The 16,132-nt window shown below is 40.7% G+C and overlaps 1 protein-coding gene across 1 annotated transcript in view; it reads left to right on the plus strand.

Moving 5' to 3' along the window:
• The window catches only part of nhlrc2 (NHL repeat containing 2), a 42,311-nt gene that overhangs the window by 373 nt on the left and 25,806 nt on the right, over positions 1-16,132 (plus strand). Inside the window, exons 2-3 of the mRNA XM_084142015.1 lie at positions 351-503; positions 15,982-16,031. Coding sequence (XP_083998141.1) covers positions 351-503; positions 15,982-16,031 — 203 coding nt within the window. The remainder of the gene's footprint in view (positions 1-350; positions 504-15,981; positions 16,032-16,132) is intronic.

The raw sequence follows: 16,132 nt of genomic DNA on the forward strand, positions 1-16,132 counted from the left end.
CACACACACACACAGGTAGGCAGTTGCTGCTCATGTTGTACTCAGTGTTGAATGGTCTGCATATTTTGACAGGAAGCAACATGCATACGTTGTTGCTCTTCTTGCAACTTTGTACCAGCTATTATTGCAACATCGTAGCCTAAAATAGAACGTGGCCTCAGACGATCTTTGCTATATTGTCATTCTCTCACCGTCGTCTAGTATTCAAACCCTGCGACTATAGGATCTTTCTTAATTAATTTTTGACATGTATGAAATGTTAGTTGTTTGCATCCACAGCTCTGAATGTCATTATATCATTGGTTGTAAAATAGTAATAATACTGTTTGATAATGCATATTTTGCTGCAGGTCTCGAATGGCTGAACACAGAAGGTCCCCTTTCGTTCACAAGAGAGCTTGCTGGTAAAGTGGTGGTGTTGGAGTTCTTTACTTACTGCTGCATCAACTGCATGCATATCCTACCTGACCTGCATCAGCTGGAGAAAAAGCACTCTGTCAAAGGTATACACACACACTATATTTGAATCCACAAATCACATTACATCAAGAAGGATTAAGACATGTCAAAGGTCTTGGATACATGGACACTTCAGGATACAAAGCACATCTGTACCAAAAGTGTCCAAAACATCGTCAGACCTTTACTGCGTTAACGACAGCACTTACACCGGGTGTGCTCAAGTTATGTTAGTAGATTGCCATGTTTTGGCAGAGAGCTGCAGCTGGCGAACACACACACACTGGTTCTTGCCCCCTCTTTTTAAAATGCACAATAATGACCCCATATATTGAGGTTGGAATATTTATAATTTGCACGGTATGCTATTACAAGCTTTTTAGGCAATGTCACTGCTACCAACTCCTAATGGCACTGAATCTTTAAACCGGACCAAGTTCCAAAGCACATTGTGCTTATTCCCTTGTGCTATAAGGTGATACATTTCTGAACAATAATATACCATGATGGATTGGAAATTATTTTCCCACCGTAGCTACTGGCTTTCTGTGGCTTTACACTACACAGTACTACTCAATTCCTCATTTTATGATTGGATCCCCCCGCCGCCAATTATGCTTGTTTTGGCCGTGGTTTGTGAAGGGGAAAAAAGTTGCACAGGTCTTATAAGGAGAACGGAGCAATAGCTCCTCTCTTTCTCTCTCCTCTCTCTTCTGACCAAAACCCTTAATTGTGTGAGCTAACTTGTAACAAATAAACAAGTACAGTCACTTTTAACATCGTAAATTCACGAATAAGTATTATATAGAAAATAATATTTTTCAATTGGAGAAGGTTTCTATTGCAAAGTGACGAGTGCGACAAACGAGGGATAATTGGTAACGGTTAAATTGGGCTAAATTTTGTGAGTTCAAAGACAACTTTGGTAGTGAGAATGGCTTACCAAGAAAAACTTCCAAAAGGACTTATTCGAGGTAAAAAGGAGTTGGAGCACTCAACACTTTCCTTTTGTTTGCTGAAGCGCGAAGGCCCACCTGAACTCTTACAACTTTGGTAGTATTATAAACTTTGAAATAACTGGTTTGTAGTAGGCTACAGAATTAGAGAAGGGCTGTTTCTCTGAACCTCGGGCAGTAGGCTCAAGCAAGCCTGTTTCTCTCCTAAGTCAGAGGCAGCCTGCCTGTCTCACAGACTCTGACCAGCAGCAGCAACCTATCCTCCTTATTTAAAGTATGTTTAGAAAACAAATGTGATGGCCAAAATTATAGGGGGTAAGCACTCATCATGTTTATGCACCCTAAGAATACTTCCAGAACTACTTTTTTATTTCAATTGAGAAAATCTACAAAATAAATTGGCCCACCCTAGTCTTTATTGATAGCGATGCATGTGACAATGCACAGCAGTAAGCTGGTTTATTTCTCCTTTATAAAAAAAATTGGAAGGGAAACTAGGTACTGGTGTTTGTACGGACTGTTTCTTGATGAGTAAAAGGTTTTCTTATACCATATTTTTTGTGTAACATAGTAGCAGTACTGAGTAAAGGGTCTGAATACTTCCGTAAATGTGATATTTCAGTTGTATTTTATTTTATACATTTGCAAACATTTCAGTTTTTGCTTTGTCATTATGGGGTATTGTGTGTAGATTGAAGAGGAGAAAAAAGACTTTAATCAATTTTAGAGTAAGGCTGTAACGTAACAAAATGTTGAAAAAATCAAGATGTCTGAATACTTTCCGAATGCATTGTATAGCTATAAACATACTAAAACGTGCTCAAGTCAATTAGTCCGTTTCCAACAGTCCCTCATCTGGAACAATGATCACTCACATGTTGACTTGAACAGGGAACAGAGAGAATACATGTTTAATCATTTCACACCACCCTTGATGGGAATGAGATTGGAGCAAAGACCATCCATCCGATCTGTTCTGTGCTAATGGGATGCTAGATCTTCACTGGGCTCAATGAAAATGTGTTCCCTGTTGGATATCCCACTCGCTTTTACCCGGTCTTCCCCCATCGGCTTCAGATTATCGTAGACCGCTCACTCGCACCCTCTCCTTCATCCTCATCCTCGGGTGTCAAAGCAAGACGCAGATTCAGAACGAGCCTTGTAAGTAATTAATTGGACTGTATCGTCCAGAAAGCCATATATATTGATGCACTTAAACATTAAGATTCTGATGGCATGGTAAACAAAGCCCATACTATCAATGTCCAAATTATGGTTAGCCCAAGTTACCATCTAGTGGGTTTTCTGATAACCTCCCTCTCGGAGGACACAAATGTATTGGTCACATACACATGGTTAGCAGAAGTTATTGCGAGTGTAGCGAAATGCTTGTGCTTCTAGTTCCGACAGTGCAGCAATATCTAGCAAGTAATATCTAAGAGTTCCACAACAAAAACCTAATACACACAAATCTAAGTAAAGGAATGGAATAAGAATATATAAATATATGGATAAGCAATGTCATTATCAGAGTGGCATAGGCTAAGATGAAATAGATAGTATAGAATACAGTATATACATATGAGATGGGTAATGCAAGATATGTAAACATTATTAAAGTGGCATTACTAAAGTGACTAGTGTTCCATTTATTAAAGTGGCCAGTGATTTTCAAGTCTGTATGTAGGCAGCAGCCTCTCTGTGCTAGTGATGGCTGTTTAACAGTCTGATGGCCTTGAGATAGAAGCTGTTTTTCAGTCTCGGTCCCAGCTTTGATGCACCTGTACTGACCTCGCCTTCTGGATGATAGCGGGGTGAACAGGCAGTGGCTCGGGTGGTAGTTGTCCTTGATTATCTTTTTGGCCTTCCTGTGACATCGGGTGCTGTAGGTGTCCTGGAGGGCAGGTAGTTTGCCCCTGGGAGGAAACCCTCCCTAGACTCAATGGATTCTTACAAATATTTAATTAGTTTCAGAAACCACCTGCAGGATGAGCAGTGCACCCTCTCCTCACTTTGTGCTTTCCTCACAGCTTAGGGCAGCGCTCTCTCTCTCCTTCTCGCCTTTCCGAATCATCATTAAAACTATTGATGAATTATCCAACCCGAATTTAGAATGACACTCCTTACTGCTTCACGTTGAGTCTGTCACTCGAATTTAAGATCCTCAACTTAGCACACACTGACACTGGCAGAATGTACATTTACAGAAAGGGGAAATAAATATACAGTATCTACTACTAACGTTGACATACAGTATATTCATCTTATATTTCCAACATTAACTTTTCAGCACGGCCACCATTTGTCCCTGTCTTACACTGTCACGAGTGGCATGTAAATGACAGATCGATAACTCAATGCATTTTTTGTCTAAATTACTATACATTTCCCAGTGCGCAGACCCCCACGATCAACCTGATACCCCAAATAAACAGTTTAGGGCAACCCTAAATCAATTACAGGCACTGTTGACCACCCCCCTCCTTCCCGCCACTCATTCTTCTGGCGTTTCTTCATTTTCTTCTTCAGATAGCTCCCAATGGCACACATGTAACTCATGGCTGTCAAAGTGGATGTCCCTTGATAATGTCTTGATTTCAATATCTGGGGGATAATCAGATATCCCAAGCAAACATATCTCTCACCTGAGCCACCACCACCATTCTTTACGGTCCATTCCGTCTTGTCTGTTTTCCGACCGGTGCACCAGCAGCATGAGAGGAGTTTGGATGTGATGTCTCTCCATGCTCACTCCACATAGACGGTCTCAGGACTCATGCCACACTCCTAAGAGAAAAGGCATTTGATAGCTTCGACTGGATGCTGTACACAGGTTGCTGGCTCGGACTCAGGTAGAAGTGGTGAAGGACAGGGCCATAGTGAACGCCATTGTCGCTATTACTTCAGCCGGTTAGAGGGGGTGAGGCTCACACTGTTCTCGGCCTAATTAGCCCTTCCATGCATAGGGCTGTACGGTGACTGTATTACCGCCACACCGGCGGTCACGAGTCATGAAGGCAGTCAAATTCCACGTGGCAGTTTAGTCAGGGTAATTAGGCTTCTCCAAGCTCTGATGCTGCTGCTGGTCATTAGTAGCCTACCAAACTTGCTAACTGCCTGGTACTCAGCACTCTATTGTCCCTCTAATCACTCTGACATCAATGCAAATGTAATCGAAAATCTAATCAAACACTTCATGAGAGCCCATGAGCTCATGTTGCGCAACATTTCTATAGGCTATGTAATTGCATGAGAAAATAGAGTGATTGCCTCTACTAAAAAGAGGAGGTTCCCATCAGATTTCTATTGGCTAGGTCTACTATATGTGACCCGTTTCAGGAAACTAAGCGTATGTCGCGGGTCACTACTTCATAGGAGAGCCATTTCAACGTAAACTATTTTTGGGCAGAAATGCCTTCTCTATCCATGAATGATGTATACGGGTAAGATAGTCTAGCTAGCTACATTTTCAGATATTACAAGTGTCTAAATTTGACAGAACCATTTGCTAGCTAACATTGAACCTGGTTGGTTAGCTACCTGCAGATTCATGCAGGGTAGTAATGTCATGAGTTGTGATTATGGTTCATTGTTTACCTAGCTAGCTAGCTAACGTTAGCTGGCTGTCTCGCTAGCTAACGTTATGTGTATGACCGTTTTATTCGTATCTCAGAGCCATTTGCTTAGCTAGCTATAGCTAGCTAACATTGAACCTGGTTGGTTAGCTACCTGCAGATTCATGCAGGGTAGTAATGTCATGAGTTGTGATTATGGTTAATTGTTTACCTAGCTAGCTAGCTTGTCTTAACAAAAGACTCCACTATGCAAGTAACCATATCGGGTGCGTTCATAAATTCAGTCTGGCCATCTACTCCGATTTCAGAGCACTCTCGTCTGAGTGTGCCAGAGCAGTGTTGCCAACTTAGCGAATTTGTCGCTATATGTAGCGAGTTTTCAGACCCCTCTAGCGACACATTTTCAAAAAAGCGACTAGCGACAAATCTAGGAACTTTTTCTGGTGTTATTGGAGACTTTTGGAGACTCTGACATGAAAGCACGTATCGTTCTTACTCTTCTCAACGAGCAGCGGGTGCTGCCGTGGGCCCCACCCCCATCCCAAAGCACTCACAGGCGGCCCAGTCCTCGCGCAGCAGTCCCTCCCAGCTGCAGTCAGAGCAGGAGATGTTCACTCCTCCGCGTCCAGACTGCAAATTAATCGCGCATGCGGGAAGCCGCCGCTGACTGATCCTGCCCTGGCTTACATTCAGGGCGGGATGTAAATGTAGGGTGTTTTTTACTCACTTTTTGTCTCTCCCACAACGTTATTCCTCTCTCCTACAGCGTCCATCACAATTACATGCACATGGCCAATTATGCAAATTAGGTGATGACATCATTTAGCAACTTCTAGCTACTTTTAGGACAGCTAATAGCTACTTTCCTTACTGAGAAGTTGGCAACACTGTGCCAGAGCGTAGAATAACTGATTAATTTACGACCGCTCAACACCCGTTGAATATGGCCGGTGTAAGTTAACGTCTGCAAAAAAGCATAATTAAATTGTTGCCAGCAGCACAGTTACAGTCACCAATGCTCTGGATAACATGAAAACAGCCTAACCAGCTCTGCTAGGGCGAGTAAAATGGTCAGGGTGGGGGGTTCTCTCATTATGTGTCTGGAAGTAGCTAGCCAATGTTAGCCAGTTAGCTTGGGTGCTTAACTGCCATTGTGAAGTCAGAACATTCGGATCAACCCTACTCATCGGCCAGAGCGTCCGGTGTGCGCTCTGAACACTCGGAGAGCGACAAGTTTTGCTACATAAGACAGATTTGAGCTTCTCAGTCACATTTATTTCTCAACTTTCCTAATATTAAGCACATTGCTTATATTTATAACAGGAGTATAGCCTACCTGGCTGTCATGAAAATGAACCACGGGAAAAGCGTCCTCCATTCGCTATTTAAGTGCATAGGTGACATGTATTTTTTCCCCCTGCCCCTGTTTTGAGACAGATGCATGATAACGGTCAATTCTAAATCAAAACAAATGTCACACATATTATTTAGTATATGTAAAGACAAGATTAAATCAAGAATATTCTGATGGGTGACAATATTAGCCTTTCACTTGTGAATGATATATTATCACTTGTGAATGATGCCTATCATTTTCTCAACTTTTTCGAATCATAGTCGCACACCTCATGAAGCTTAGCACATAGGCCTATATGTTTTAATAAGTGGCCAAATAATTTACAATTAAGCACATTCATCTGCAAGGGGTGTGGAGCCTAACTGGCATATAAGCAGCGTGTGAATTTCAAGTTTGGGGAAGATAATATTCACAATACAAATGCACCTTTTATAAATAAAAGCATTACATGCATAATTGCATTTGCGGTCACTTTTGATAATGGTGTTTTCCACTAATGGTACATTAGCTTATAGCCTGCTACCATGTTCGCATTGCTGCGCTTAAAATGTGAAGAAATAGCCTAATCATTTATCAACATTTAAGCTAAACGTTCTGATCTGTTGCATCAGCCACATTGCATAAAAATGTTTTTTGTTCCTAGTGGTTGTATTAATTTGGGATCTATCGCATCCCACAACTGTCCCAGACTATGTTTGGAATATTTATTTCTCGCACAGAATAGGTCGAATTTTGTAGTATGGGGGTTAGTAGATTGACATAGGCTTGTGCTTTTGCTGTTCGTTAGGCCTACTCATCTTGTTGGCTGACGAAAAGTAAATGTGCACAGTTCTTCCAATATCTTCAATATGCACCTCGGAATTGGATAAGGACGCGCGCAGTTGCGTCCCCGATGTGTCAGTCTTCACTTGTAGCCTGTGAGTAAGACCCGATCACGTGACGGAGAGCCATGTGAGTGACAGTCGCTTCGGATTGCCCAGCACACTCAGGGAGAAGGGCACAACGCAGCACTCCGGGCCGCAAAAGGCATGGATTTTTTTAGGTTGCATTACGGCCACAAAGGGAATGCTGCTGTGAAATTCGAGGCATTATCAAGTGCTTGTGAAATTGTGAATGAGAGACTATTGGAGTGTGTAAAACCTGCGCAAAAAACAAAGCAGAGCTCATGCCTTTCAAGCAACTTTATTCAAATCATCATTAGTCTCATCATGCAGCCTTACAATGTGTTAAAAATCAAAACATATAGCCCAACGTTTGTAGAAAAACTAAAGTTACATTAATAACTCTAAATTAAGCATATACACTACCGGTCAAAAGATTTAGAACACCTACTCATTCAAAGGTTTTTCTTTATTTTTTACTATTTTCTACATTGTAGAATAATAGTGAAGATATCAAAACTATTAAATAACACATGGAATCATGTAGTAACCAAAAGAGTGTTAAACAAATCAAAATATATTTTATATTTGATTCTACAAATAGCCACCCTTTGCCTTGATGACAGCTTTGCACACTCTTGGCATTCTCTCAACCAGCTTCATGAGGTAGTCACCTGGAATGCATTTCAATTAACAGGTGTGCCTTTTAAAAGTTAATTTGTGGAATTTCTTTCCTTCTTAATGCGTTTGAGCCAATCAGTTGTTTTGTGACAAGGTAGGGGTGGTATACAGAAGATAGCCCTATTTGGTAAAAGACTAAGTCCATATTATGGCAAGAACAGCTCAAATAAGCAAAGAGAAACGACAGTCCATCATTACTTTAAGACATGAAGGGCAGTCAATACGGAACATTTCAAGAACTTTGAAAGTTTCTTCAAGTGCAGTTGCAAAAACCATCAAGCGCTATGATGAAACTGGCTCTCATGAGGACCGCCACAGGAATGGAAGACCCAGAGTTACCTCTGCTGCAGAGGATAAGTTCATTAGAGTTACCAGCCTCAGAAATTGCAGCCCAAATAAATGTTTCATAGAGTTCAAGTAACAGACACATCTCAACATCCAAGAAACACAAGCAATGGACATTAGACCGGTGGAAATGTGTCCTTTGGTCTGGAGTCCAAATTGGAGATTTTTGGTTCCAACCGCTGTGTCTTTGTGAGGCGCGGTGTGTGAGAACAGATGACATCCGCATGTGTATTTCCCACCGTAAAGCATGGAGGAAGAGGTGTTATGGTGTGGGGGTGCTTTGCTGGTGACACTGTCTGTGATTTATTTAGAATTCAAGGCACAGTCGAACCGCAGAGTGAAGGAAAAGCAGCCAACAAGTGCTCAGAATATGTGGGAACTCCTTTCAAGACTGTTGGAAAAGCATTCCAGGTGAAGCTGGCTGAGAGAATGCCAAGTGTGCAAAGCTGTCATCAAGGCAAAGGTTGGCTATTTGAAGTATCTCAAATATAAAATGTATTTTGATTTGTTTAACACTTTTTTGGTTACTACATGATTCCATATGTGTTATGCCATCATTTTGAGTAAAAATAAAGAAAAACCCTTGAATGAGTAGGTGTGTCTAAACTTTTGACTAGTACTGTATGTATGGATATACAGTTGAAGTCGGAAGTTTACATACACTTAGGTTGGAGTCATTCAAAATTGTTTTTCAACCACTCCACAAATTTCTTGTTAACAAACTATCGTTTTTTGCAAGTCGGTTAGGACATATACTTTGAATGACACAAGTCATTTTTCCAACAGTTGTTTACAGACAGATTATTTCACTTATAATTCACTGTATCACAATTCCAGTGGGTCAGAAGTTTACATACACTAAGTTGACTGCGCCTTTAAACAGCTTGGAAAATTCCAGAAAATGATGTCATTGCTTTAGAAGCTTCTGATAGGCTAATTGACATCATTTGAGTCAATTGGAGGTTTACCTGTGGATGTATTTCAAGGCCTACCTTCAAACTCAGTGCTTCTTTGCTTGACATCATGGGAAAATGAAAAGAAATCAGCCAAGACCTCATAATTTTTTTTTGTAGACCTCCACAAGTCTGGTTCCTCCTTGGGAGCAATTTCCAAACGCCTGAAGGTACCACGTTCATCTGTATAAACAATAGTACGCCAGTATAAACACCATGGGACCATGCAGCCGTCATACCGCTCAGGAAGGAGACACGTTCTGTTTCCTAGAGATGAACGTACTTTGGTGCTAAAAGTGCAAATCAATCCCAGAACAACAGCAAAGGACCTTGTGAAGATGCTGGAGGAAACAGGTCCAAAAGTATCTATATCCACAGTAAAACGAGTCCTATATCGACATAACCTGAAAGGCCACTCAGCAAGGAAGAAGCCACTGCTCCAAAACACCATAAAAAAAGCCAGACTACAGTTTGCAACTGCACATGGGGACAAAGATCGTACTTTTTGGAGAAATGTCCTCTGGTCTGATGAAACAAAAATAGAACTGTTTGGCCATAATGACCATCGTTATGTTTCAGCGAAAAAAATAAGAAAACAAATCTTGCTGTGGAACATAACAGTCCTGCTGAAAGGTGAATTTGTCTCCCAGTGTCTGTTGGAAAGTAGACTGAACCATGTTTTTCCTCTAGGATTTTGCCTGTGCTTAGCTCCATTCCGTTTCATTTTTATCCTGAAAAACGAATTGACAACAACCAAAACAAAACAGGTGGTGTTTTAGGAGGGGTTCTGAAAGACACTCATGGGGGTGTCCACCTAAAGTTGTCTACAACAACTGGGACCTAAAAGACACCCACCATGAGCGCCCAGTAAATTTGCCCAAGAACAGGCAAACAAAATAAAAACCCACACTAAACTTCAAGACAGGAAGCAAACCAAAAAGTGGAGCAAAAAATAAACAGGGAAGTTCAGGTAAAGGATTGTTTGTCTATAAATCATAATAGAGAGAGCCAACTAAAGGTGTAAACCCTCCATCTCTCAAGACAACTAGAGCACTGGGCCAGCCACTCTTAAATATCACCTGGGCCAGCGCAGGTGAAACACCTTCCGACTAACGAGATGGACAAGCCAGCACAGGTGTAACACATACTAACGAGGTGACAGCTATCGGTGCACCCTACGTGCTAACATGCTATAAGTGCTAAAAGTTCAACCTCAAAACATTAAATGGAAAAACCAAAACCTGTAACAAGGACAAAAACCTAAAACAAGGACAAATCTACACTGGAGTTGCTTACCAAAAAGACAATGAATGTTCCTAAGTGGCCGAGTTACAGCTTTGACTTAAATCTACTTTAAAAAGTATGGCAAGACCTGAAAATGGTTGTCTAGCAATGATCAACAACCAATTTGACAGAGCTTGAAAAATTATGAAAATAATAATGGGCAAATGTTGCACAATCCATGTGTGGAAAGCTCTTAGAGACTTACCCAGAAAGACTCACAGCTGTAATAGTTGCTAAAGGTGCTTCTACAAAGTATTGACTCAGTAGTGTGAAATACTTATTTAAATGAGATATTTCTGTATTTCATTTTCAATACATTTGCAAACATTTCTAAAAATATGTTTTCACTTTGTCATTATGGGGTATTGTGTGTAGATGGGTGACAGAAAAAATCAATTGAACCAATTTGAATTCAGGCTGTAACAACAGAATGTGGAATAACTCAAGGGGTATGAATACTTTCTGAAGGCACTGTATATCACGTCAGGGTCACTATCTACTGTAGTGGGGTAATATTTCATATACAGGTATATGCATATTATATACACCTCACATGCGAACCATAGTAATTAGCCTATTAAAATGTTTATCTGATATAGAGATTATTTATGAATATGCAAGAGACTATAGCTGAGTTACAGAAGTTGGAAGGTCAAGAATTATGAAAAGAATGGGCAAATGTTGCACAATTACTCTGATTTTCTCCGACACCAGTACTTAACAGCAGTGGTCACCCAATGAGTATTCCCAATTATTGCGTCACTCTTGGCTGTATAGACCTTTACCCTCCAATTTCTGTGCATAATTCTTCTCCTGCCACCTTCATGATTGAAGTGCATACTTGTGACATTTGACTGACCTCTAACTGGTAATTTCATTGTATGAGAGATATCTTGACAGATAAAACTACGCTGGCTACCCCCATCTAATTGAGAACGATTTAATGGTCTCTTGACTGGTGTCTGTATCCATACTGTAATTGTCTGTAACAGTACTTTATTTCTATTGGAATTACTTTGAGACAGAGATCACTGCGTCAGTGGGTAGGTTATGTTCGCCCTTTCCTCTCTTATTCTCATTACTCACATATGGCCTTGTGGTGATGTCTGCCACACTTCTCACATGACAGTACTTTGCTATGTGCCTTGTTCCTAAGCACACTAAACATCTTTGTTGTTGTCTGAGTCTGTCGCGTCTTTCTTGTATAGTCCGCTTTGTGCATTCTTTCGATCCGTGGTCCGTTTTGTCACAAAAAATTCAGAATTGTCCATCTCTTTGACTCAGTATATAGTGATTAGATTAGATTCATTTTACAGCATAGCCTACACAATAAAAAAATTAATAGGCTAATCAATGGATATTATAAGCAATGGACAGTATAGGCTGGATGTGTGCAAAATGCAATAATATGCATAGGCTACAAGTTACAAGTGCATAAGGTTGTAAAAGTTGTGGAAGTGGCTGTCTCATTGACCTAGGCCAATTTGAACTGGTCACGTGACCCACTACAGTGACTGTCAATCATCAAATCATTGGAATGAGAAACAAAAAAAGTTAATAAATGACATTTATCTGTTTTATTCAATTTCATATGCAGATCAAAAATATGAAGAACGACCCATTTATCATTTTCTGTGTTGTCAAGAAGCCGAATATTAATTGGCCAAAACGTACAGTGCGCAGGTTGAACCAAAACCAGAAATCGGAAATACATTTGAATAATCAAATCATTATTCAGTTTCTCGTTATTCAATATTTGTTTTAGACACTGAAAACAACAACGCAAACTGTTTGTTGTTTGATTTCAGATTCAACTCAAATAAACAAGGTTCGACCATCTACTAGTTTTTTACCTTGTAATATTCATTGGCTAAAACGTACACGGACCGTATTGCAATGTGAAACGTATTTCTAAATGAAACACTGATTAACTTTGGGGAAAAAGTGACTATGATTTTGTGTGTTGTACGCAGTCAATTGAAAATGTGCTTAGAGTTTTGAAACAACTGCCTTTTTGATGATCTGTTTCAAGTTTGTGTTAAGAGTTGTGAAAATGTACCACATACTTGTGAAAATTGCACCAAAGCAATAAAAAAAATATAAAAACAAGTTGCCACGGTAGTAGTTGCTGAGACGAACTACATATGACAGACTAAATTAATTGTAACGTGAACTGACAAGAGCATGAAGCTTGTACCTTTTTGTTACTGAAAATATACATATACATATACAGTGAGGTAAAAAAGTATTTGATCCCATGCTGATTTTGTACGTTTGCCCACTGACAAAGACAAGATCAGTCTATAATTTTAACGGTAGGTTTAATTGAACAGTGAGAGACAGAATAACAACAGAATAATCCAGAAAAACGCATGTCAAAAATCTTATACATTGATTTGCATTTTAATGAGAGAAATAAGTATTTGACCCCTCTGCAAAACATGACTTAGTACTTAGTGGCAAAACCCTTGTTGGCAATCACAGAGGTCAGACGTTTCTTGTAGTTGGCCACCAGGTTTGCACACATCTCAGGAGGGATTTTGTTCCACTCCTCTTTGCAGATCTTCTCCAAGTCATTAAGGTTTTGAGGCTGACGTTTGGCAACTCGAACCTTTAGCTCCCTCCATGGATTTTCTATGGGATTAAGGTCTGGAGACTGGCTAGGCCACTCCAGGACCTTAATGTGCTTCTTCTTGAGCCACTCCTTTGTTTTGTTTTTTTTTGTTTTTTTGGGGGGGGGAACCACTCCTTTGTTGCCTTGGCCGTGTGTTTTGGGTCATTGTCATGCTGGAATACCCATCCACGACCCATTTTCAATGCCCTGGCTGAGGGAAGGAGGTTCTCACCCAAGATTTGACGGTACAAGGCCCCGTCCATCGTCCCTTTGATGCGGTGAAGTTGTCCTGTCCCCTTAGCAGAAAAACACCCCCATAGCATAATGTATCCTCCTCCATGTTTGACGGTGGGGATGGTGTTCTTGGGGTCATAGGCAGCATTCCTCCTCCTCCAAACACGGCGAGTTGAGTTGATGCCAAAGAGCTCGATTTTGGTCTCATCTGACCACAACACTTTCACACAGTAATCCTCTGAATCTTTCAGATGTTCATGGGCAAACTTCAGACGGCCCTGTATATGTGCTTTCTTGAGCAGGGGGACCTTGCGGGCGCTGCAGGATTTCAGTCCTTCACGGCGTAGTGTGTTACCAATTGTTTTCTTGGTGACTATGGTCCCAACTGCCTTGAGATCATTGACAAGATCCTCCCGTGTAGTTCTGGGCTGATTCCTCACCGTTCTCATGATCTTTGCAACTCCACAAGGTGAGATCTTGCATGGAGCCCCAGGCCAAGGGAGATTGACAGTTATTTTGTTTCTTCCATTTGCGAATAATCGCACCAACTGTTGTCACCTTCTCACCAAGCTGCTCGGCGATGGTCTTGTAGCCCATTCCAGCCTTGTGTAGGTCTACAATCTTGTCCCTGACATCCTTGGAGAGCTCTTTGATCTTGGGCATGGTGGAGAGTTTGGAATCTGATTGATTGATTGCTTCTGTGGACAGGTGTCTTTTATACAGGTAACAAGCTGAGAATAGGAGCACTCCCTTTAAGAGTGTGCTCCTAATCTCAGCTCTTTACCTGTATAAAAGACACCTGGGAGCCAGAAATCTTTCTGATTGATAGGGGATCAAATACTTATTTCCCTCATTAAAATGCAAATCAATTTATAACATTTTTGACATGCGTTTTTCTGGATTTTTTTGTTGTTATTCTGTCTCTCACTGTTCAAATAAACCTACCATTAAAATTATAGACTGATAATTTCTTTGTCAGTGGGCAAACGTACAAAATCAGCAGGGGATCAAATACTTTTTTCCCTCACTGTATACACCATATGACATTCTCCCAATCCTCTTCTGGATCATCCAAATGCACTCTAGCAAACTTCAGACGGGCCTGGACATGTACTGGCTTAAGCAGGTGGACACGTCTGGCACTGCAGGATTTGAGTCCCTGGCGGCGTAGTGTGTTACTGATGGTAGGCTTTGTCCCAGTTCTCTGCAGGTCATTCACTAGGTCCCCCGTGTGGTTCTGGGATTTTTGCTCACCGTTCTTGTGATCAATTTGTTCCCACGGGGTGAGATCTTGCGTGGAGCCCCAGATCGAGGGAGATTATCAGTGGTCTTGTACGTCTTCCATTTCCTAATAATTGCTCCCGCAGTTGATTTCTTCAAACCAAGCTGCTTACCTATTGCAGATTCAGTCTTCCCAGCCTGGTGCAGGTCTACAATTTTGTTTCTGGCGTCCTTTGACAGCTCTTTGGTCTTGGCCATAGTGGAGTTTGGAGTGTGACTGTTTGAGGTTGTGGACAGGTGTCTTTTATACTGATAACAAGTTCAAACAGGTGCCATTAATACAGGTAACGAGTGGAGGACAGAGGAGCCTCTTAAAGAAGAAGTTACAGGTCTGTGAGAGCCAGAAATCTTGCTTGTTTGTAGGTGACCAAATACTTATTTTCCACCATAATTTGCAAATAAATTCATAAAAAATCCTACAATGTGATTTTCTGGAATTTATTTTCTCAATTTGTCTGTCATAGTTGACGTGTACCTATGATGAAAATTACAGGCCTCTCTCATCTTTTTAAGTGGGAGAACTTGCACAATTGTTGGCTGACTAAATACCTATTTCAGACAGAATTTACGGAATGTTACCTGTAAAACATATATAATGGAATATAACAGGGAGCTCCGTTTGCGTCGCGTTGCAAAAAAGTATGCCGCACAAAAATACGTAGAACTATGCGGAGAGGTATGCAAACAGTCCTCGGTCTTATCCGTTGCGTAGACGGTGTAGAGCCCTTTAGAATCTGCTCTTTTCGATCTTGTATTGAAATCAAATGTCGCTTCTCTGGTTTAAAAAAATATGCATATCCATGTTTCATCTTTTTTTCCTACCCTCTCCGCTTGTTAGATATTATGCACATTGATAGTTTACTAACAAACGGCCTCACCATCAGATTTTTTAATAGCAGCAGCAGACTGGTGAAATTATCAAGCGATGAACAAATTAATTTCTTTCTGGGGTCCACAAAAAACATAAAACATTACATAATAGTGAACATTAATAGACAAGAACAGCTCAAGGACATAACTACATACATTTAAAAGGAGAGAATAAATGCATTAAAAGCATTTCTGTGAAGCTTTGTGATTAGCTCACAATTGAGCGTTGTCCCAAAGCCTCGAAATGTTTTTAATGTTCGGTTTTCAGAGCCGTTGGCGGAATCTTTATAGAAAATTCTGAAGTCATGACTACCTTTTGTTGGCGGAATTTAATGTACCGCGTTAGTTCCCGGCTACACCTTTCAGATATGAAGAAAAGGCGGTATGGTAAAGATTGCGGGATTTTGTTTAGGTATAAAAGGGATATAACTGTTCATGACCAATCCTGATATGATTTTATTTTCCCTCTGTTTCACATTCTCTCTTTTAAGATGGGCTTGTTATCGTGGGTGTCCACTCTGCCAAGTTCCCCAACGAAAAGGTAAGCCCTTGTCATATTCTATTTCAAGAAATGTGATCTTAATAATTGTGTTCTTCATTAATATTGCAACACACAGCACATCTTTTCCATTATTAAAGGGA

This window comes from Coregonus lavaretus (assembly GCF_964263955.1).
Source record: "Coregonus lavaretus genome assembly, chromosome: 25".
NCBI classification, from domain to species: Eukaryota; Metazoa; Chordata; class Actinopteri; order Salmoniformes; family Salmonidae; genus Coregonus; species Coregonus lavaretus.